Source organism: Patiria miniata, unplaced genomic scaffold, assembly GCF_015706575.1.
Source record: "Patiria miniata isolate m_02_andy unplaced genomic scaffold, ASM1570657v1 HiC_scaffold_26, whole genome shotgun sequence".
NCBI lineage: Eukaryota > Metazoa > Echinodermata > Asteroidea > Valvatida > Asterinidae > Patiria > Patiria miniata.
This window is the reverse complement of record NW_024037065.1, coordinates 5,837,002-5,862,224: the sequence shown is the minus strand read 5'-3', so window position 1 is coordinate 5,862,224 and position 25,223 is coordinate 5,837,002. Positions and strand designations below refer to the sequence as shown.

The 25,223-nt window shown below is 46.7% G+C and overlaps 2 protein-coding genes across 2 annotated transcripts; both read right to left on the bottom strand.

Annotated features, from left to right (window-relative positions):
• Positions 1–1,573: 1,573 nt before the first annotated feature.
• LOC119733902 (paraneoplastic antigen Ma2-like) lies at positions 1,574–2,806 on the bottom strand. The gene has a single exon (XM_038207265.1). The coding sequence runs from the start codon at positions 2,804–2,806 to the stop codon at positions 1,574–1,576; it is 1,233 nt and encodes a 410-aa protein (XP_038063193.1).
• Positions 2,807–15,684: 12,878 nt separating this feature from the next.
• LOC119733901 (uncharacterized protein K02A2.6-like) lies at positions 15,685–24,889 on the bottom strand. The gene is made up of 4 exons (XM_038207264.1): positions 24,702–24,889; positions 19,669–20,265; positions 18,880–19,555; positions 15,685–17,823 (listed from the first exon to the last, which is right to left on the bottom strand). Exons 1-4 carry the CDS (start codon positions 24,887–24,889, stop codon positions 15,685–15,687), a joined length of 3,600 nt encoding a protein of 1,199 aa, XP_038063192.1.
• Between the last annotated feature and the right edge of the window lie 334 nt (positions 24,890–25,223).

Here is a 25,223-nt window from a genome sequence, read left to right as displayed (position 1 = left end):
TCCTACCCAGCCGCTTCTCCATCTCTTCCAGGGTTGGAGCGAATACTATGATATCATCCATGTACACCAGGACTTCATCAAAATTAAGACCTGACATACACTGTTCCATCAGTCGTTGGAATGTTGCTGGTGCTTCCTTAATGCCTTGGGGCATTCTCTCGAACTGGAAAAAAACAGCTGGACACACAAATGCCGTCTTTTCCTTGTCTTGAGGCTTCATTGGAATCTGGTAATAACCTGATTTCAGGTCTAGCACTGAAAACCATTTACATCCATGTAGACAGTCAAGAGCATCTTGAATAACGGGAACTGCATACTGATCGGGCAAGGTACGGGAGTTCAAAGTCCTGTAATCTACACAGAGTCTCATCTGGCCATTCTTTTTACGGACGATGACAATTGGAGATGCATACTGACTTTTGGATTCAGTGATCACTCCAATATCCAACAGTCGCTGCAAGTGATCCCTAAGATCCTTCAAGTCAGCCGGGGACACACGCCGAGATCTCTCGCGGAAAGGCTGCTCGTCACTTAGTCGGATTTCATGTTGAATTCCATCAGTGAGACCAACATCCCACTCGTGCTTGGAAAAGATCTCTGACCTCTGATGGGCAAGTCCTAGAATTCTATCACGCCACTCTTCACTGATGGGACCCCACTTGAAAGGTAAGTTAGCAAACTCTGTCCTTGTCGTCGGTCGATCATTTCGGTGTGAATTTGACGAGTCTGATGGACTTGCAGAAATTTTGCCACTATTTGCACCCTTGCTGCAGACAGATTCACTTGTCCAGGCAGGTATGAATGCCCCTGCCAGAACACACTTGTTCGGCAGCTGTACACTTTTTCCTGTTGAATTCAACAGACATACGCTGACTCTATTGAATCCAGCACCAACTTTTACCAGGGAACACGCTACGTCCAAACCACCAGGCAACTTGCGTGGCACAGCAGCATCAATCAGTACAGTAGTTTGTCCTCCAACTCTGTTACGAAGTGTGCCAGCTACAGTCTTCATTGAATTGGCAGGAATTGTAAGTGTACCCCGAGAGTGAAACTTTATGACTCCAATGCGTCCATCAGATCGAACCCTTTTGGAGAGTTCGAGGTCTCTGTAAATCTTGGCACAGGTTGGGTGTACATCCATTTGTCCAGTCGTGTCTACTCTTCGGAAGTCTCCACCAAACACAGCCTGGTAACAATTCCGCAGTACACCAGAATTTGTACCAACAACCAACTGGTGCCTATCTGAATCTCTGCCATCTGGCACCACCAATGCCAGTGTCAGGAAAGACTCATTTGTGCCAGAGAACCCGACATCAAGCCCAATTTCAACTTGGGTCCACCCAAGATATGGCATTGTGCCACTTCCACCATGCCACAAAACCAAATCACTCATTGGATACATGGGTCCTCCGCAGTTGCTGTAAGAAACTGTTACATATGAGAGTCACTTGTGACCCTGTATCTAACAAGCAATGGGCTATCTTTCCATCAACATAGCCTTTCACGATCAGCTGCTCTCCAATTAAACCAGCAGGAATATCTGTGCCAATTGTACAACTGGAATTGGGCCTTATTCTTTGGGCTTCTGGGCGGCCCCCCTCAGATGCCCTGTCCCGTTTCCCTGATGGATGAACTTGATCAATGCACTGTTAACCTTCTCGACATCAGGCTCATTGGGGCATTTCCCTTTGTAATGCCCTTCTAAGCCACACTTGTAACAAAAGTTGGGTCGGCTGTTTGTAGGAGTCTTCCTTTTCTCCCCAACTTCCTTGCTACCTGCAGATTGATGGAATGTTTTGGCCTCCTTTTTAGGAGCATCGACACTACGATGAGACATTTTTACCATCTGCTCAGCCTCCTCACGTCTCACCATTCGGAGGAGTTGAAGGTAGGTGGGGGGTTGTGACACTTTTTCCTTCAACTGCAAGTTAACCAAAAGCATCTCATCATAAAGAATACCCTTGATGAACTGAGAGAGCAGCAAGCCATCTTTCTTCTCTTTCTCCACTCTACCCTTCCTGATCAATCTGCGAAGAATATCCTGAAGACGAGTCAAGTACTCTGACGGTGTCTCCCCTTGCTTCTGATGGGATGAATGAAATAGTACATGCAACTCGGTTGCAGATTCTGTACCTCCAAAAGCCAACTCAAGAGCACCCAAGTAATCTTCAGAAGTTGCAGCTTGTTGGTCTCGTCGAAGATCAGAAATTATGTTCGCCGCTGGAGGGCGAAGAGCTTCCCTAATTCGCTTCCTCTTTTCCTGATCATTCTCCTCCTCATCCAGTTGACCCTTCGCCAGCTCAATCCAGGTGTCAAAGACATCTTCATCTTTGGCTGGTGTTTTGCTTCCAGAGAATGGCCTAAGTTTTCTGCTGCTGTTGAGTGTGCAACGTGCCAACGCCTCCCCCAACTGGTTCGCATTCTTCTTCTCTTGAGTTGTCGGCATCAAGCCTTTCTCGACAAGATCCTGAATCCTCACCCGATTCTTAACTACCACTCCCAACCGGTTAATGTTAAGCTGGACATGTCGGCCACCAAGCTTCAGTGAAACCTCGCCTGAGGAGGGCAGTACGACATCCGATGACTCTTTCTCAAACTCACAGAGCAGCTGGGTAGCAACATTTTTCTCCCTCCGCGAGACACTCATGATGTGCTGTACGGTTTTAGCGAGAGCGATCAGGATGTCTTCGGTTGTGTCAGTGAGAATGCCATCTGCTTTCAGGAGGAGGGCATGGCTCGGGCGGATATCTTCCTTCTTACACCAATCAGTTATCTCAACCTGCGAAGGAGCTTCGCTTGCCATCGTTCACTTGGTTTTAGAATTTAACTATATGGATGAGATATGAAGCTAGAAAAAAATGCTCAAATTCAAAATGGGGAAAAACCAAAAAAAAAGAATTTTTAACTGTTGGCTCTCAATACATGTGAACAATCACCTTCTAAAATTTACAATTTTACAGGCAGTTGTACAACAAACAAGGTTATTTTTTTTTTATAAATCCAACCCTAAATAAATGTGTCCTGGCAAGATCGCCAAATATGTAACCGTTTAGGGAAGGACACAGGAGAATAACAATAAATTAATTTCCAATCAGCTTTTATTGTGTAACAACAATTTCGTTTGGCCAAACAATTCAATCAAAATACAATCAATGTTTAATTAAAAGGATATGGATCCACGATGCTCAAGTGATACACACAAAAATGGGCCCAATGATGCGCACAGTAGATGGCCGGCCGGCAAGAAAGTCAAGGTTACTCTTGGAGCTTTCAGTTCCAAAACAGTGACGTCCAGTCAACCGACTTGACTGAACCGGTGACTCCAACGAAGTCAGTAAACTAGCCCGGTACTGCAAGGCAGACGAAGTCGTTGGTCTCCTTGAGTAGGCTCACTCCAGTAGTTTTACGGAGCACCTCTGATGACCACTGGCCTACTGTAGTAGTTTCCTTTACCAGGTGAAGTTCAGATCTGGCAAACGTCAATCAGGTGAGGTCGTCCCTTCAGTTTTCTCAACGAGAGACTAAGAAGTTCTCACTGAGAACCTGAGAACTGAGAGCCAACAGTATGCTGAGCAGAAATAACGGATTCTTGAGGCACACAATAGGTTGATGATTCGCTCAAAAAGCGACTTTACAGCAAGATGATTCTGGATAAGTTTGTCGAACAAAACTTTTATCGACAAACAAACTTCGTGAACAATGGCGATGGCAAGAAAACAGGCGCGTTTTTAGCGAACGCTTGAGGGCGCTACATCACTTCTCGCGACTCCTGGAAAGCAAGTGGCTACATTATTTGTTGTAAAGGCCTTACAGACCGAAGTTTCATTGGTAAACAATTCGTCACCGACACCACGAAGTAACACCCATCTACATACCAGTAAAAAGTAGCAATCGTAATTATTCGTAATAATTATTAAAGTAAAGCTCTTGAAGCTTTGAAACTTCGTGCAATGGTAGGCCTTGATGAATAATGTTTAAAAGTCCAAACATCTGAAAATCGACAAAAATATGCTTTAACACGGTAAAGTGTTACTTTGTGGTGTCGGTGACGAATTATACAGGCGTAAGAATACATTTTTATTCAAATAACAATTACAAACAACAATTAACATATTTACAATTTGACAAGAACGATACAGACCGTAATTTCATTAGTAGCCTCTTACACAGGCGTACAAACACAAACTAGAGTTAAGATAACAAACACGGAAGAACAGCAGGCCCAATGTCAAGATCGTAGTTGGTGATCAGCCCGATCTCCATCGCTTCCTTCAACAGAGCATTATATCGATGGCAAGAATACAACACCCTAGCAGAGAAGATATCAGCATCCCTCGGAGTAACGGCGATCGAACGGGAACACTCTTCTTCTTGGATCGAAGACGAGGTAGAAAAGTCTGATACGGTAGAGGACGACAGACCGTCTTCCTTGGCCTCGTTGTACGAATTGCTGTACTCCGCCCCACGACCGCGGAAGAAACGAGACAGATCAGCGGCTTCACTGGGTGTGGGAGAATCACCAGACGGGATAGAAGAAGCGGTAGAAGAAACAGGCGGGGTTTCAGGAAACGGCTGACCGCATTCGAAATCATCCGAGTCGTCCGATGAAGCATCGACGACCGAAACTGACCTCTCACACCGTACGGACGAACCGGCCGTAGAATCGCTATCGCTCGACCACTCTTGCTTCAGGAGATCGAAAGTCGCCGACGGAAGTCCCAGGGGAAGATCCTCGACCGATTCCTCGATCGCAGGGCTGGTTTCCGGTGAAGCCGAAGTTGTATTGGCTCCTTTACAGGGAGGTAGTTTCATTGGTACGCCTGTTGCACAGGCTAAGTCCGGTAGCGGCACGACCGCCACGGCCTCCGGTACGACAGGCGATGCGGACGACGGAATTGTCGGTACGGAAATCGGCTCTGCAACATCGGAGCATGTTGGTACTTCATCGGCACGAGAACCAGCAGCCACAAGGGAAGACTCATCAGAAATACCTGAAAAAACGATAAAAACGTTAGAGTACAATTATTCATTCATAGGGCTTACAGCCCGTACACTATAAATCTGAGTGAAGAAACCCACGCGCTCAAAACCATACAAAATGAATACTCCGCTATGGGAGACCAACGCGCAACGCGGCCGAAATGCCCGAAGTAATCACGTTGTTTGGTCAACTCGGTCCCCATTCAAACATGTACAAAAAACTCGCGACCAAAATAAGACAGAGACCCAACGCGCTCCAAAAACAGGGTGCGTTGGCCCATTAGATTAACAGATTTACATTCTACCACCATATTTTTTTTCATAGACCTTACAGGGAGGTAAAGAATTAAAACTTATATTGGCTCGCAAGGAGATAAACAAAAACGGCAACTTACCCGGAACTGGATCCGGCCGAAAGATGGAATCAACCTCGGAGTCCTCGCGAGGCAGATGAGACAACCCGGAGGATTCTTGAAACCGTCCTCTTTCCAAGGAGGTATGTTAAAAGCTCGCATCCGACAACACGCCAACCCGATACTCTTGCATAATTCACGGATTCGCGGAGCATGATCCCAACGGGTACGACACCTGGCGACGCTACCACGACGAGATGAACATGTAAACCGCGAACCGTACAAGCAACACCGCCGTTGCCCTCGTGCACATACACTTCGTACTGCCAGGCATCCAGTCCCTCCTTCACTTTGCTCAAAATCGTAAATAGAGGAATATCAGCACCAGGTTCAACATGTTTGATAGTTACGAACTTCTTGATTGGACATTTTCTCAACGAAGATTCAAACGGACGTTTCCACGCCTTGTGTGTCTCCGGGGCAAACAGAGAGTAGTTCTCCACTCTTCGCTTACGGGAGACAGACGGCAGCCGAACAGAAGAAAAACTCCGCATCTTCGGTGTCTCCCGGGTGAAGACAGAGGGGACCGTCCGGTTAGGATATGAGACTCTTCCCTCACGGGAAACAGACGGCGTACCAAGAGACGACAATCTCTTCATTTTGGCAACAAACCCATCGATACGTTTCTCCATGACGAACCGAGAGCAAGAATGACGGCAGAGCGCTCAGTCTTGATTAATATAGCACTGGGTACAACCACGCAAGCGCAAGAACAAACACGTGACCAAAACACCGCCCCCTCTTGATCAACCAATTTTTTATTACTTTCTTCCTTACAGGCCATTAGTTGCATTGGTACGCAAGTAGCACAGGCTAAGTTTTAAAATTAAAGCATGTATTTAAATGTTGTAGCGCCCTCAATTGGAGTACAAAAAACCATTGAGCGCAACGCGCTGATATTTGCGAAGTTTTCACGTTGGTCCAACGCGCTTCGATAACAGGGTGTGTTGGTCCATTCTATTTATAGATTGTATTTATAGGCCTTACAGGCCGTACGCTAAAAAAAAATTGTCACGAGTTGTATTCCTAGGCATTACATGCCGTACACTCTAAACTACACGTTTTAATAGGGGTCGAGTCGACCATCCGACGCGGTTAATACAAAGATAAAATAAAAAGTGCGTCGGCGGTGTTCGACAAAAAAATAATAGACCAACGCGCAACAATAACACAGAGCGTTGCGATTACCAATACAGCATCTAGGATAAGGGCTTCTAGGGTTACCGTTAGGGTTACGGTTCAGGGTTAAGGTTAAGGTAACGGTTAGGGTTAGGGTTAGGGTTTCGAGTTAAGGTTAGCGTTTCGGGTTAGGGTTAGGGTTAGGGTTAGGGATAGCATTAGGGTTACAGTTTCGAGTTAGGGTTAGGGTTACGGCTAACGTTAGGAACAAGGTTAGGGGTTACACTTAAGATCACGGATAGGGTTAGGATTAGGGTTAGGGATAGCATTAGGGTTAGGGTTTCAAGTTAAGGTTAGGGTTACGGTTAACGGTAGGAACAAGGTTAGGGGTTACACTTAAGATCACGGGTATAGGTAGGATTTGGGTTAGGGTTAGGTTTAGGGTTAGGGTTACGGTAAAAGTAAGGAATACCAGTAAGAGTTCCGGGAACGATCAACCGTAGTTCTATTGGCTCGTAAGCTGGTAAAGAATTAAAATCACCTGACGTACCAGACAGAACCTGGGGTTCAAAGAGTGTAAGAAAAAGGGATCCGGAAGTCGCGAGTCCTTAGGGTCAATCAAGTCCGTACTTGTACACTTGTGACGTCATAAACAGACCTTCATATCAGATTCTTGCACGAGACACGTTGATGGGTAATAATTATAAATGTATACGTCTTTTTGTTGGTACGCCTGTTAAACAGGCTAGTAGACAGTATGCCTTATAGTATAACAGGCCAAACTACACTGTAAACTCCACTAACACTGAACCAATACGGATCCAAGACCATAACCATATATACACCAAGCAACTCCAAAAACACAAGCATCCACAGCCGCTCCCCACGTAAAACGTGCAAATCCTAATATACAAACCCTACGAAACAACAACCTACCATACCTACAGGCCCTAAAATCCTAATATAAACAAACAACAACCTACCATACCTACAGGCCCTAAAATCCTAATATAAAAAAACCCAACAACCTACCATACCTACAGGCCTTAAAATCCTAATATAAAAAAGACCAACAACCTACCATACCTACAGGCCCTAAAATCCTAATATACAAAAACAACAACCTACCACACCTACAGGCCCTAAAAACCTACATACCCTACGAAATACCGGGAGTATACATTTATAATTATTACCCATCAACGTGTCTCGTGCAACGCGGGGGGTCCCACGCGCCGACGCGCACAGCGCCTGGAGAGGACCCTCCCACAAAGGCAGCTCTATAGGGATTGCACTGACACACGTTGAGGAACCAGACTAAATTTCAAATTTCCATACATTCCTTACAGACCATAGACTGAAAAAATGATAGAGTAGGCTACAAAAACCCATTGAGTGGAAAACCCGACGCGATCCTAAAAGCACACAAAGGTATACTCCGCTATGAGACACCAACGCGCTCGATTAACGTACAAAATGTATACTCCGCTATGGTAAAAAAAAAACCAACGCGCAACGCGCCGAAATGCCCGAACTTATCGCGTTGGGAACGCCCACAAAAACTGTAAAAAGGGGAGGCATCCAAACCACCAACCATAGCAAATCTCAGGTTGGTGCCCTAGCTAAATCAGGTTCGTGGACTTCCGGATCTCTTGAAAAAAGAACTTTAAACCTCAGGTTCCGTCTGGTACGTCAGGTTGAGTAATCCCTCAGGATGTGTAATCCCTCAGCTTCTCACACCCGCCCCAGATTACCCAGGATAGTCGTCCTTCCTCGTGCTATCATGGCCTTGCAAGCTGTTACTTCAGAAACCAAAAATCCAAGAATTCTCCGCCAAGCCGCTCAAATTTCCAAGTTTTCATTTATAGCCCTTATTTGTATTGGCTCGTAAGGAGAGAAAGAAAAAAAAACACTAGAAAACTACACCACAGACAATAACACAAGGCTCAGTTCTCACCAGCACACCACCCATAAGGCAGTAGCCAATGTAACACATCACAGCCAGTTTTTAATCAACTTGTATTTATAGACCTTACAGGCCGTACACTAGGAAAATCATTGAAGAAATGTTAAAGGAAAAAACCCATTGAATGAAGAAAACCCACGCAGGGGCACCACCACGCCAACGCGATATAGACAGATGTCCGAACTAAGTACTGCGACGCAGATAAACAACTGCGTTGGCCCAACTCTAGTATCTTCACAATGCGAAGGACGGTGACTCTTAAGAAGATAGTATTTTGTATAGGCCTAGTGTTCTTACGGGACAAGCTAGTGGGCCTCTACCGTGGTATTTTTGTCCATAGTTATATTGGTATTTTTTGTAGGTACGCCAGTGGCTAATAGGTAAAACATTAATACAGCTAATTCACAATACTGAGGAACGACTTAGCTTTAGCAAATCTAGCCCGCCAACTGGAGGCAAAATACATCTTCTTCACACGAGCTTTAACCTCCGACGTCTCATTGACGAACACAGACATCATAAATTCATTCGACGATACCGGACTCCACTTCTTCATCAATACCAATAAGAACTCAACATCGTTTTCTTCCTCCGCAGGACGAGTCTCCACCGTATCGTTCTCCTCCTCCGCAGGACGCGTCTCAACCGTACCATGCTCCACGGCGTCTTCCTCTTCATCCACGTACAGACGCCCATTCTTCACCAGAGGAACAATCTTAGGGAAATTTGACCTCGGTTTCTTGATAGTTGTACTGCCTCGGGGAGGTAGTTTCATTGGTACGCCTGTTCCACAGGCTAACTCCTCCACGATGTCGTCATCCACATACGCATACTTCTTCCTGTAAAACTCAGACGTCTTCTTCCTCTTCATCCACGCGGCCGAACCCCGAAAGGCTGTAGAGGCCTTGACTCTCTTACACTCGCCCTTCTTCGTCCAAACAAGCTCATCTTCGTCCATCGCCGGACGAACCGTCTCCACCGTAGAAGCAACCTCACAGGGAGATAGTTTCATCGATACGCCAATTGCAGAGGCTAACTCGGTACGCCAGGGGCGATCCTCGCAAGACGGAGATCCGGTAACCGATCCATCAATGACCGGCTCATCTATTTCAATAGACCTTACAGGTCCTGAAACATCGGTACGAGACATGGTTATTGACACCGGCACTAGTACAGGAAAGATGTTTGCGGCACGAGAACCAAACACAGAATGAACCAGAGCACGCTCAGATTCACCGTATATACATTCCCAACACACAACCACACCCTACCTACGGCAGTAGTTTCTTTCGAACGCCTGTTCGGCGACGGAACGGCTCAGTTCAACAGACACACCACCCATAAGGCAGTGGCCAATGCACACATCACAGCCGTATGCCACAAACCCACCGTTGTTGTATTGGCTCCCTTACAGGGAGGTAAAGAATTAAACTTAATAGTTGTGTTCGCTCGTAAGGAGGTACTTTTTATTAATAGGCCTTATAGGCCGTACTCGTTAAACAAAAGGTTAATAACAGGGAAGCTAAAATTCGTTGATACGTTAACAGTAAAATAAACTCAACACGCTAACAACATATAATAAGAATTTCAAACAACTTTATACGACCACAAGCATAAACATTAAATAACAATAATACAAATACCACTGAAAGTAGACACAATTAGTTAATCACGGACACGGAAGAAGAGCAGGTCCAATATCAAGATCATAGTTCGTGATCAGCCTGATCTCCATCGCTTCCTTCAACAGACGATTGTACCGATGGCAAGAATACAACACTCTTGCAGAGAAGATATCGGCATCCCTCGGAGTCACGGGGATCGAAGAACCCGATACCGCCGACAACGGCAGACCACCGTCCTCCTTACCCTCCCGAACAGGTATCGAAGAGTTACTAGAAAAGTCAGATACGGTAGAGGACGACATACCGTCTTCCTTGGCCTCGTTGTACGAATTGGAGTACTCCGCCCCACGACCGCGGAAGAAACGAGACAAATCAGCGGCTTCACTGGGTGTGGGAGAATCACCGGACGGAATAGACGAAGCGGGAGAAGAAACCGGCGGGGTTTCGGGAAACGGCTGACCGCATTCAAAATCATCGGAATCCTCCGCGCACAGATCGACGACGGAGACTGACCTCCCGCACGACACCGACGAACCGGCCGTAGAATCGCCATCGCTTGACCACTCTTGCTTCACGAGATCGAAGGTCGCCGACGGAAGTTTGACGAGAAGATCCTCGCCCGATTCCTCGATCGCATGGCTGGTTTCCGATGAAGCCGCAGTTGTATTGGCTCCCTTACAGGGAGGTAGTTTCATTGGTACGCCTGTTGCACAGGCTAAGTCCGCCACGGCCGCCGGTACGACAGGCGATGCCGACGACGGTATTGTCGGTACGGAGATCGGCTCTGCAACATCGGAGCATACTTCAGGACCAATCGCACAGAATCACCCATTGAGTGAAGAAGCCAACGAGCTCAAAAGCATACAAAATGAATACTCCGCAATACAAAACCAACGCGCAACGCGGCCGAAATGCCTGAACTAATCGCGTTGTTTGGTCAACTCGGCCCCCATTCAAACGTGTAGTTTAGAGTGTACGGCATGTAATGCCTATGAATACAACTCGGAACCAAAATAAGACAGAGACCCAACGCGCTACAATAACAGGGTGCGTTGGTCCATTCCATTGGCTACCTTATTATTTTTTCATAGACCTTACAGGTCGTACACTAGAAAATAAATACGCCTGTTGCACAGGCTAGTAACACTTGGGACAGAGGGGTAAAACAACTCAAACTTACCCGGAACTGGATCCGACCGGAAGATAGAATCCACTTCAGAATCTTCGCGAGGCAGATGAGAATACAGAAGACAACCCGGAGGATTCTTCAACAAGTCGTTCTCTTTCCAAGCAGGAATGTTAGCGGCTCGCATCACGCAAGAAGCACGAATAATACCAAAATTTAACTGACGCACCCGATAAGCATCACGCCACTTTGCCGGCCCTACCACAATCACATGAAGATGTACACCTCGAACCGTACAAACAACACCGCCTTTGGGGTCGTGCACATACACTTCGTACTGCCAGTTCTTCAGTTCCTCCTTGATTTTCCTCAATATCGAATACAAAGGAATATCAGCACCAGCGTCGATATGTTTGATGGTTACGAAACTCTTGAAAGGAGATTTTCCCACCGACGATTCAAACGGACGTTTCCAGGCCTTGGATGTCTCCGGAATGAACAGTGGGTTGTTTTCGGTAGATTTTCTCAACGACGATTCAAACGGACGTTTCCAGGCCTTGGGTGTCTCCGGGGCAAACAGAGGGTAGTTCTCGGCCATCCGCTTACGGGAAAGAGACGGCATCCGAACAGAGGAAAAACGACTCATCTCAGGTGTCTCCGGGGTGAACAGTGCATAGTTTTCGGCCGTCCGCTTACGGGAGACAGACGGCGTCCGAACAGAGGACAATCTCTTCATTTTGGCAACAAAGGCATCGATATGCTTCTCCATGACGAACCGAGAGCAAGAGTGACGGCAGAGCGCTAAGTCAAGGGTTTTTATATGTTGCATTTATAGGCCTTATTTGTATTGGCTCGTAAGGAGAGAAAGAATAAAAAAACACTATAAACCTAGCGCAAAAACAAACACGTGATCACTGACGTAACCAAGAAACAGCGCCCTCTATTATTATTGTGGCAATTATTGGCGCCTCCCCGCGCCGCCTGACCACTACTTAAACGACTTTGCAATTGCACCTCCCCTCACCTAATTGAGGTCCTATCCTCATTTCCTATCACCTGGTTGGTGCGTCCGCCAGATCCAATTGTCGTTCCCGCCACAAATGGTGTCAGAAGTGGGATATTTATGGGCATAAAAATCGGACAGAAAATAAGTGATTTCACCAACTCTTGTGAGCGTGAGTTTGCGAAGATTAACACCTCCAAATTGCACCTTCGCTATAGTGTACACTAGCTGGAGGCGTTATTTGTTAGCGTGTGATTCGCATTGCGTTGTGTGTATCGTAAATAAAATCTGTGCAGAACAATCATTTATTGTTTGGTGTAAATTATTTCTTTGTTCAGTTTGCAATTGCACCTCCGCTGGAGGCGCTATTGTCGCTGTGGTTACGGCAAGTACTAGTAAACTATGGCTAAGTAATGGAATAGTGTTGCTTTCCCCTCCTTTGGGAGGTGAGGCACAACAAGATGTGGCCACCGAAGTTACAGGTGAGCCCGATAAGGCTGATGTGGAATTGAGCAATCTTATGCAGCAGATAAAACTGCAAGAAACCGAACTGCAACGCTCCCTTGATGAGTTATCAAGGAGACGGCAGCAAGCTGGCAAGTCCTGAGCGGCTGATATAGAAACCTCGCTCGGTACGTTTATACAACCGGATGAAGAAGACCCGGAGATATTATTTGGGCGTGTTGGTGGGGCAGGTACCGGCACCCATCAGACGCCGGGCAACGTGTTGTCTTATGACACGTCGGCTCCTGTTGTTCCCGGACCAGAGGGTACCGGACGTGAACAGTTGGTGCACCACGGAAAGACGCTTCCGGGGGGTGCAAAGCAGAGGACTCAAGGGCTCAGTCCTCTGTGGTCAGAGAACGCCACTCTTGACGAGTCCACAAAAATGGGTGGAGGCCCATTGCCTTTGGTAAGGGGTGGACAAGGGTTTAATGAACCAGTCATTATGGGTTCAAACGGGGCGATCAGAGGACGTCCCAATATTACACCCCACCGGTTCGAGGGTAAGACTCCATGGAGGGATTATCGTCGCCATTTTGAGGCTTGTAGGATAGCTAATGGTTGGAACGATAATCAGGCGGCCGTGTTTTTGGCCGCGAGTTTAAAAGGCATAGCACTGAAGGTGCTTGGAAATCAGAATAAAGATGAGGGGCAACCGGCACTCCAGTACAGGGAGTTGCTAGGATTGCTCGAGGCCCAGTTTGGGCCGGGTCAGATGGTCGAGAATTACCTAATGGAGCTTAGGTCAAGAAGGCAGGCGATAGACGAGTCCCTGCGTGATCTCGGTCAGGCGATTAGAGAACTTGTAGTTCTTGCCTATCCAGAGTTTGATGAAGAGGGCAGAGATCGCCTAGCGCGAGCCCATTTTACTGATGCCATTGCGCGTCAGTCGATTAGAGAGGGAATTTTCAGAACTAGACCGAGAACCCTCGATGAAGCAATTAGAGCCGCCCTGGCCACAGAAAACGTCGAGAGGATGGAGTCACTTTGAGAAGACCCAAAGAAATTAAAGCATTGCCGGGCGAGTGAGAAGAACGAAGATCAACTTTCTAACCAGATTAAACGAGTTGTGGCTGCACAACTCAGGGAGTTTCACGACTCTAACAAGGGGGCGACAGGGATTCCCACAAGGGAGATGAACAATAAGGGGAATCAGCAGGTAGAAATGCTGATATGCTACAGATGCGGGGGGAAAGGTCACTTTGCCAAAGAGTGTCCCTCAAGAAAGCAGGCGGGAAACGAACGCCGGTCGACCCTGGGCCCCGAGGGAAGACCGCAAAACAAAACCGAGGGTCAAAGGGGGAATTTCCCCATGCTGAGATAGTTCAGCCAGCATCGAAGTATGTTAAAGAGCGCATGATGCAGGATTGTGTATCAAAACAAGGCCTTTATGTAAAAGGCTCAGTACAAACGATTGATGTTCAATTTTTGGTTGACACGGGTTCAACAGACACACTTATTTCGGGTTCCGTGTATTATCAAATCCCGGAGGACAAGCGTCCGATATTTGAGAAAAATGAAATCAATGTTCGACAGGCAAATGGAAGCCTCATGGGTAACATACTAGGCAAGGCGGAACTGGAGATACGAATTGGTTGTGTGTGCAATATTTGCCGACCTTCCTGTCCCTGCAATATTGGGCATGGATTTCCTGTTGCCGGCCAAAGCAGAGTTAAACCTCCGTTCACTTGTACTTAGTGTTGATGGAGAGAAAATAAAATGTAAGGACCAAGATGGTTCCTCATTCTGTTTCCGAGTAGTAGTTAGGAAACTACATCGGTACCAGCTGGACACGAAGTAATAGTGCCAGGCTGCGTAAAGACAAACGGAAAAGAAGTAGCGCTGGGCATGATTGAGCCAGCGGACACTGGAGGTGAATTATCAGAACGAGGATTAGTGCTCGCTAGAACACTTGTCCGTGCCGGACAAGATGTAGTGGGTTTGAGGGTGTTTAATCCCGGGACAAGTAAGTGTGTGCTCTGCTGTGGTACGACAGCTGGTATGCTTACAGAAGTAGATGAATGTGACGTAGAAGAAGGCCACCTCCAGGAGGTGTCATCAGAAGATGAAGGGGAGGTTCCGTCGCACCTCCAAGACCTCCTTGAACGGACAGTTAGTAATCTATTACCGCATTATCATGGTGAAGTTGAGAAGCTACTGTGTGAGTTTCAAGACATTTTCTCCAAAGGAGACAATGATATTGGCCGCACTGGGCTAGTGAAACATCAAATAGACATGGGAAACACCCGACCGATAAAACAGAGGCTGCGTAGACAGCTGTGATGTTTGGAACGGAATATGGACACGGATTTGAGAGTAACTGTTTTATTCAGGATCGCATGTGATACAGTTGCCTGGTCAAAGATATACAACAACAGAGGGCGCTGTTCAACTACACTACATTCACCCTCTTTCTTTAGATAAGTGGTTACAACACTTAAACTTGGAAAAGTGTGCCAGCGGATGATTTAAATGAAAAGTTGCAAAAAGGGTTTCTGCTTGAGTTAACTGAGTTTGTTAAAACATTTAAGATTGTTTTTATGTTGAGCACTGAAGGTCGAGTGAGATAAGTTTGGAAGTAATAAAATGAAATAAAATTTTCCAAATAAGAATGAGTCGTACGTCTCCTTTAATTTGAGTGTTTGAAAAGGATCTAAATAAACTTTTCTTTTCTCTCTTTTTTTTTTTTTTTTTTAACAAACTTGTAGAACTTGGAACTTTCTCTTGTTCTTTTTTTTTTAACACAACTCAAAATTCCTTTTTCTTTCTTGGAAACTTTCAACTTTAAAATTTTGAACTTTGAAACTGTTAAACTTTGAAACCTTGAAACTTCAGAAGTTTTTTTTTTTGGCCTAAAATTGGCTGAGAGTGTGATTTGGCCTATTCTTGTAGTTGGCATAGGTTTGATGCAAATGAGCAAATAAATTTTGCAGTCTGCACAGAGTTCACTGAACATAGTCCTTGAATCGCACTGGAGGCTTGCGAACTCGTGTGGATTGACGAAGACTGGACTTCAGTTTAGGACTATCCTCAAGAACTGCTGGAGATTTGACGAGAGATTGAGGATCTTGGGATGGCTGTGAATCAGTGACTAAAGGTATGTCGTCTGTAGGGTCATCACTGTTGTCATCTTCTAGGGTGTGGGGGTCAGGGGGTGGGGTTTGGACCTTTTTGAAGTGAGAGACGTTTCGTCTGGTTACTTTGTCTCCTCTTGTGGCTTTCACCATGTTTCCTCTTCTCATCGTGACTTGGAAGGGTTTGGGGTTGAATGGTGAGGTGTGTTTGGATTGTTTGGGTTGACGCACAAGGACTACGTCTCCTGTCTGGATGTTTGACGGTTTGGCAAAGAGGCGAGTGTCAGCGAGTGTCTTCATTTTCGATTTCTGCTGGGCATCTCGTTCTCGCAAGGAGTCATCGCGACTGAGAGACTGGATCTCTGGTAGCTCACATTTCAGCTTTCTGGAGTTGAGTGCTTCGCTGGGGGATAGGTTTGTTGAGGAATGAGGAGTAGCTCTGTACTGGCGAAGGAATCTATGTAACTGTTGTTTCCAGCTTACACCTTCAGTCTCGGCGATGCGTATGACTTTTCCTAGTGTTCTGTTTAGTCGCTGTACTTCTCCGTTTGCTCTTGGCCATAGTGGGGTGACTCGTCGATGTGTAAAACCAAGATATGATGTGAATTTTGCAAACTCATGTCCATGAAATGGAGGACCGTTGTCTGTCTTGACTATGTCAGGAATCCCTTGCCGAGCAAAGATTGCATCTAGCTTCGGAATGGTTGCTCTGGCTGAAGTAGAACTCACAATCTCAACTTCTGGGAATCTGCTATACTCGTCAACGACAACAAGTAAGTATTCACCGGATGCGTATGGGCCAGTGAAATCTACAGCAACTTCTTTCCATGGAGCGGAAGGTAACGGTGTCATCTTCAGTGGCTCAGGACGTTCTGCGCTGTTTGTCGTTGCTGCTTGGCATGGTAGGCATTGCTTCACTTTGTCTTCAACCATTCTGTCAATACCTGGAAACCAAACCTTCTCTCTGATGAGACTCTTAGTCTTGACGATTCCTTGGTGACTGGCATGTGCCAACTCGATAATGGTGGGTTGCAGGGATGCGGGAATCGTTAAGCGGTTTCCTCTCAGGATTGCACCATTGCAGATTGTAAGCTCGCTTCGAACTGGTTTGTATGGACGCATGTCTACATCATCCCAATCGTGTGACTTTCCGGATTGGATGGTTGTCATCAGTTTCTGCATGATGCCATCTTTTGCTGTTTCAGCACGGACGTCCTCTAGAGTTAGAGCTTTTGGGACTGCATTGTTACAGATGTAGTTTATGTAGTCTTCTGCTACTGACTTGTTAGGAGCTTGAGATCCGGGGTGTCTACTGATGAAGTCAGCTGGGTTTTCATCATCTTTTCCCGGCTTGTACACAATGTCACAGTCATATGACATTGTACGCAGTCGCCAGCGATCGATTCTGGCAGAAGTTGGCCTGCTGCTCTTGAAGATTCCAAGGAGAGGCTTGTGGTCTGTGATTATGCGAAAATGGGCACCAAAGACGTAGAGATGAAAACGCTCGACGGCCCAGACCACTCCTAGCATCTCACGCTCTGTTTGGGAATATCTGGATTCTACATCTGACAGTGTACGACTGGCGTACGAGACAATCTTTCCATCTTGTGACAACATTGCGCCTAGTCCTACTGGACTTGCATCCACGATGATATCTGTCGGTTTGCGAGGGTCAAAATACACCATGACATTTGTGTTTGTCAGGATACTTTTCAGTTCGTTGAATGATGAGATTTCCTCCTGCTCCCACTTCCACTTGGAGTCTTGATGGGTAAGGGCGCGAAGGGGGCTAGTGACCGTTGCATAGTTGGGGATGAATCGTGAGACATATGATGCTAACCCGAGGAAAGACTTGACTTCTTTGGCATTCTTGGGGGGTGTTGCATTGATGTGGGCCTCAATTTTCTTTGGGTCTGGTGCGATGCCATCTCCACTGAACGTGTGTCCGTAGAACTTAACTTCTGGTTGTGCGAACTTGCATTTGCTCTTGTTCAGTCTGGCGTTGTGGCTCTGGAGTCTGTCAAGAACAGCTTTCAGGTTTCTATCGGCGTTCTTTCTAAACTTCGTTTCTTTCTTCCAGCCACCTCTCTGGTCTTACTTTATAACACTCTTATTCTCCCGTATCTAAATTACGGTAATATAATCTGGGCGCGTACCAGCAATAATAAACTGAACGCTTTGGCTGTCGCACAAAAAAGGGCCATTCGCATTTGCACTCTATCGCATCCTCGGGACCACTCTGCACCTCTCTTTGCACATCTACGCACCCTCACTCTTACTGAGATCAACAAATTGCACACTGGGATCTTTATGTACAAATTTACTAACAATCTTCTCCCTCGCACATTCTCCTCATACTTCACCTCAGTTCATGAAATTCATGATTATTCAACAAGATCCCGCAATAATCTGTTTGTTCCCTTCACTCGCACCTTGTATTCTATCAACACCCTTCGGTTTGACGGTCCTCGTTTATGGAATGCCATCCCCAATGACATAAGAACGGAGTCGTCCGTGGGTCGATTTAAGATCTCTTATAAACGAGTCCTCCTCTCCCATTATGTTACATAGTTTTATTTCTCTCCTTTATATCTCTCCTTTATTTCTCTCCTCTATTTCTCTCCTTGTTTATTCACGTTTGAAGTCGTCATCGGTTTTTGAATTGATAATTTTTGTTCGTATTTTTTTTGTTTTTTTGCCGTTAGCTATCGTCGTGTAATAAGTCTTTTGTCTTGTCTGTCTCGTCCGTGTGTCGTTATCATGTTGTTTTTCTGTTGTTATTGTTGTCTGTAAGGGCTGTTTCCTACAAGCCTCGGCTTACTTAAACAGCCCATACTCCTTAGTTTCTTTTGTACATAAATCGAAATAAGTTTAACATTTCTTCATAGCGTATCTTACTGGTATTAATTTTTTTTTTGAGACATATTTATTGATTTTGTTATCTTGTTATTTACCAGATTTCTTTTTTAATTGATGGATGTATTCTCTAAAGGAGTATGGAATAAATGTTTTCTTGAATTGAATTGAATTGAAATCTTTGCCGTAGACAAGAATGTCGTCTGATACATTCCTGCATCCACTCAGGCCAGTAAGAAGTTGTGCCACGGCTGACTGGAATATCTCAGAGGCAGCGTTGATACCAAACATCAAACGCTTGTAGCGGAAGAGACCGACATGGGTGCTGAAGGTTGTGATGTTGCGGCATTCTTCTTCCAGTTCAAACTGGTGGTAGCCTGCTGTCATGTCTAGTGTGCTGAAGACTGTACACCCATTGAGGTCAGTGATGATGTCATCAAGGGTAGGCATGGGGTGTCGTTCTCGTTGGACTGCGCGATTGGCTTCTCTCATGTCGACGCAGATTCTGATCTCACCTGAGGGCTTTGGAACGACAAGAATTGGGCTCACCCATAGGGTAGGACCGTCAATTCTCTCTATGATGTCTGCATCTTCCAGTCGCCGGAGCTCACGCTCGACATCTTTGCGTGTGTGGAAGGGTATGCGACGATGCTTTTGTTGCTTCGGTTTTACGTCAGGGTCGATGTGAAGAGAGATCTTGACATCTTTGATTTTCCCAATGCCAGAAAACAAGTCGCCATACTGCTGCATTATCTGATCATGTGTCATGGCAGTGGCGGTTGGTGGTCGCTGTGGCTGATCTGGTTGGAGGTTGCAGGTTACATGGTTTGCATTGAGGGAGATCAGCTTGAGTTGTTTGGCAGTTGCGAAAGATAGCAGGTTGCAACTGTGTGTGTTGACAATGTGGAACTCGGTAGAGCAAGAGTTGGGACCGACTCTTACTTCAGCTTCGATGACACCTAGCACTGGTAGGGGTGTATTTGTACCGTAGGCGAATACTCTGGAAGTATAGCTTTTCGTGTCTTGAGTGTCTGCCCTCTACTTCGAAGGAGATCAATGGATTTGGAGTCTAACACGTTGACGGATGCTCCTGAATCTATCATGGCAGACAGGGTAGTGTTGCCGATGGTCATTTTGCAGGTAGGTAGATTAGCAACATGAATGACGTAAGCGCTGCCACGTTGGTTGGCGAAGATGTAGTCATTGTCAGAGTCATCTTGTTCTATGACGTTGACTTTCGCTGATGCTGATCGGCATACGGAATCACAGTGTCCGATTTTTCCACAGTTTCGGCACTTTTTTCCTTTCGCTGGACAGGTTCCAGTATGGGGATAGATTCCTCCACAAAAGTAACAGGTACGGTTGGGGCGTGGTGGTTGATTTTGGCGTGGTGGTTGGCGGTGCCTGGACTTGGATCGGCCTCGGTTCTGTGATGCATTTCGCTGTCGGGGAGGGCGGGGCTTGAAGGACCTGCTTGTGTATGCCTTGTCACGTCTGGTTCTGCCATCATCGGACTTTGTGATAGCATTTGTTGTTTCAGCTTTCCCTGCTTCTACAGCGTCAGCTTCTCGTTCGCTTGTCTCGAGGGCACGACCACTGGAAAGTAAGTTTTCCAGTGTCATTGGTTCACGCAGAGCACGTCTTCAGAGGCGTTGTGATTGGCAACTGAGGATGATTTGTGCACAGATTTCTTTGTCGACATCCTGGAACTCACACGTCTGTGCAAGTTGACGCAGTCGAGTATGGTACGTATCGAGAGTTTCAGTTTTGCCCTGTTTGGCCTGCCTGAACTGATATACCTCGTAGGCTATGTTATGTCGAGGATTGAATTATTTTGTCAGGTGCTCAGTTGCTGACTTGTAATCATCTCCGACATCCTTGAGTGTTTCAAACACTTCATCAACATCTGTACCCGCATAGTGTAACAGTAGTGCACGTTTTCGATTGTCATCTTTTATGTCCATGGCCACCATTAGCCGTTCAAATCTCTGGAGCCATTTCTTCCAGCGAGGACCAGCATTAGCATCTTGATGAATGTCAAATCTTGGAAAAACAGGTAGCAGTGTCATGCTTTACGATAGCGATATTCAACGAGCACTGTGAAACTGTCGAGATAATGTTCTGTACAGCGTTGGTGTAACAGAGTTCACGTTGACCAGTTACGGTATGGATTTACAGTTCTGCTTTCCGATTATTTCTTCAAAAGAAACGTTATATTCAACGAGTGTGAGACTCACCACGTTGATACTGGTTGATGCAATGGATTGCTGGATCAGTTTTGTGTTAGTTCCATCCGTCCTCGTCGCCAATGTGATGTTTGAAACACTCAAGGATGTCGGAGATGATTACAAGTCAGCAACTGAGCACCTGACAAAATAATTCAATCCTCGACATAACATAGCCTACGAGGTATATCAGTTCAGGCAGGCCAAACAGGGCAAAACTGAAACTCTCGATACGTACCATACTCGACTGCGTCAACTTGCACAGACGTGTGAGTTCCAGGATGTCGACAAAGAAATCTGTGCACAAATCATCCTCAGTTGCCAATCACAACGTCTGTACAGCGTTGGTGTAACAGAGTTCACGTTGACCAGTTACGGTATGGATTTACAGTTCTGCTTTCCGATTATTTCTTCAAAAGAAACGTTATATTCAACGAGTGTGAGACTCACCACGTTGATACTGGTTGATGCAATGGATTGCTGGATCAGTTTTGTGTTAGTTCCATCCGTCCTCGTCGCCAATGTGATGTTTGGAACGGAATATGGACACAGATTTGAGAGTAACTGTTTTATTCAGGATCGCATGTGATACAGTTGCCTGGTCAAAGATATACAACAACAGAGGGCGCTGTTCAACTACACTACAACAGCCACCATGTAACCAGGAAGAAATCTCAAGGCAGGTCAATGACCTTCTTGACCGGGAAATAATTGAAAAGTCGGACAGTCCTTGGGCATCTAATGTTGTTCTTGTAGCAAAGAAAGATGGTTCCAAACGGTTTTGTATTGACTACCGGGGTCTGAACCCTGTTACCATAAAGGATGCGTACCCAGTTCCTAGAATTGATGACACCCTTGATGCCTTATCCGGGGCAAAGTGGTTCACAACCTTAGACCTTTCTTCTGGGTACTGGCAAGTTGAATTAGACGACGAAGCTAAGCAAAAGTCTGCATTTGTTGTGAGAGGGGGGTTGTATAGTTGGAAGGTTATGCCTTTCGGCTTATGTAATGCCCCCGCCACTTTTGAAATACTCATGGAGCGAGTGGTCGCCGGCCTTCAGTTACAGACACTATTAGTGTACTTGGACGATGTTATCGTCTATGGGAAAACGGTTGAAGAAGAACTGACCCGATTGAGGGAAGTTTTTCACATATTGCGATGTGCAAACCTTAAGTTGAAACCTGCCAAATGTCACATGTTTAAGAGGTGTGTAAAGTATCTCGGCCACCTGGTGTCAGAGAATGGCATCGCAACCGATCCCGACAAAATAGTGGCGATCAGAGATTGGCCGACCCCTACCAACGTTAAAGAAGTGAGAAGTTTTGTAGGTCTCGCCTCCTACTACAGGCGATACATAAGAGGTTTTGCTGACATAGCGAAACCCCTTCACCGACTTACTGAAAAGTCCCGAGAATTTGAATGGGACGAAGATTGCGAGAGGTCCTTTCAGACCCTTCGGAGGCGCTTGCAAGAGGCGCCCATTCTTGCTTACCCCAAACCTACGGGGCAGTATATAATTGATACAGACGCAAGTGGGGTTGGTATAGGTGAGGTGCTTTCCCAGATTCAAGATGGGACGGAACGGGTAATTGCTTATGCCAGCCGAAGTCTATCAAAGCCAGAGCGCAATTATTGCGTAACTCGCAGAGAACTCCTTGCAGTAGTGTGTTTCTTAAAGAACTTTAAGCAGTACCTGTATGGAAACAAAATTATCGTCCGAACTGACCACGGCTCCTTACGTTGGTTGACTAATTTCCGGGATCCGGAGGGTCAACTCGCTAGGTGGCTTGAGGTTATCGGCGAATATGACTACTCGATTATCCACAGGCCGGGTCTGAAACATGCTAATGCTGACAGTCTCTCCAGACAACCCTGCCGCCAATGCGGTATGCGACCAGACAATCTGCTGGAAGATGTAGATTCTGCAACACCTACTGAAGCTACTGAGTCACAGGTTCGAGTTGTGAGAGCACAGCCAAGTGTGACGTGTGAGGTTGTCAGAAAAGGCACAGTTAGAAGATCAATCCATGGCATGGATTATAGAAGCCAAAGAAAAAGCTACCGGTAGACCGGAATGGGATACCATTGCCCTGAAATCAGTAGTGGCAAAGACGTACTGGTACCGTTGGGACCAATTGAGAGTCTTGAATGGGGCACTCTTTCGCAGATGGGAAGCTGGTGAAGGTAAAGGTGTGCAATGGCAAACAGTGTTGCCAAAAGGACTACGAGAAAGTGTTATGTCTGAATTGCACGGAGGCGCCACCAGTGGCCACCTGGGATTTTGGAGAACATTTGCCCGATTGACTCCCCGTTATTTTTGGTATGGGATGGGCTCAGGCCGATCTCCGCTCACATATTCGGCAATGTGACCGGTGTGCGAGGAGGAAGTCGCCACCAAAGAAAAGTAGGGCCCCTTTGGCAGCAAATCCAATGGAGAGGGTTGCCTTGGATATTGTAGGCCCCTTACCTGAAACGGCAGATGGCAATCGATGGATACTAGTAGTTGGTGATTATTTCACCAAATGGGTCGAGGCTTATCCACTGGTCGATACCACGGCTGAAACTGTTGCCAAGACGCTGGTCACACAGTTTATTTGTAGACTAGGGGTCCCGACAGAATTACATTCTGACCAAGGGCGAAATTTTGAAGCGGCTGTGTTCTCAAGTGTATGTAAAATCTTGGGCATACATAAAACAAGAACCACCCCGTGCAATCCCAAATCGGATGGATTTATCGAACGCTTCAACCGAACACTAATAAATAAGGTCGCCACCATGATTGAACCAAACAAGCGCCAACGAGATTGGGACGTACAACTGCCGTACGCCACCTTTGCATACCGCTCTACTCCCCAGGAGAGAAACGCCATTCATGATGATGATGGGCCGAGAAACGTCCCTACCAATAGATCTCACCACAGAAAATGCCCCACGAGAGGCCAATGATGAGGCGGATTATGTAGAGGAGCTCCGACACAGAATGCAATGTGCCCACGAGCGAGCACCTCGGGGCTAGCGCAAGACGACAGAAGAAAGTATATGACCGTCAGGTCGGTGGTAAGTGCCTGCAAGAAGGTGATTTTGTTTGGCTATTTAATCCCGCCAAAAAGAAGGGCGTTTGCCCCAAACTCGTAAGCCATTGGGAGGGTCCCTACTTGATCCTTTCCAAATTGTCGGATGCTGTTTATCGAGTACAGAGGAATAAACAAGCAAGACCAAAGGTCGTACATTATGACCGTCTCAAAATGTATGAAGGGGAGCCAATGAAGGCGTGGAACCAGACCCAATGCACATTGAAAGACACTGGCGAGCGGTTAATTGACAACCCTGCCCGAGAAGATCAGTGTGGTAACTCTGAGTCAGATCAGGGAATAACCAATGTTATTGACCCTGATAATGGGGTAGAACAAACGGAAATTATCCGGGTTACTGGGGAAAATGAAACCCCTGCCGAAGTGGACGGGTTAATTAGCCCTCATAGGGTGGAAATGCCAACCCAAAGCAGGAGAAATCCCAAGAGAACCCACAAGGTACCCGTAAGGTATCGATAAGTGTAATAATTGTACATATTTCTGTTCATGTTTCTCATTTTAGAATGGCCCAACGAGCGCCAGATGATCTCGATCCTAGCCGGCTTTTAAAGTGCCGAAGAAATACCAAGGTGTTCTTACAGAGGCGCAGCCTCTACAGACATATACAGGCAGCCCATTGGCCACCCCTGGTAGCCTCCTGCCTCCGCTGCTCCTTTTAAGAGCAAAAGGAGGGACAACCTCAGGCGCCACTACCGCCGAGTGCACCCCTCTCACCTTGACGACCTCGGAGGCATCCTGATGAGCCTTGGCGAGAGCAACTCCGAGCCGTCACCATCAGCCACCAACCAACCCAGAAGTGGCATAAGGCGCTGGGGTGCTGAGCCGCCATTGGGCCAACCCCGGATGGTTCCTCCATCTGTCTCTCCAAGGATGAGGGCGACCCATGCTAAGGAGTAACCCATGGCGGTGGAGCCTGTCCCCTGTGCGATGGCTACGCAGCCCTCCTTGACCCTCAACGATCTGCCACCAATCAACGAAGAAGCCCTAATCTTATCACCGTCGCCGTCCATGAGCCTTTTCATGGACGAGCTTGACATCGGGGCTATGATCACAGCACCTCCCGTGCCAGCCTACACAGCATCCCCCGTGCCAGCTGCTGCCACAGCACCTCCCGTGCCAGCCTACACAGCATCGCCCGTGCCAGCTGCTGCCACAGCACCTCCCGTGCCAGCCTACACAGCACCTCCCGTGCCAGCCTACACAGCATCCCCAGTGCCCACTGCTGCCACTGCGCCT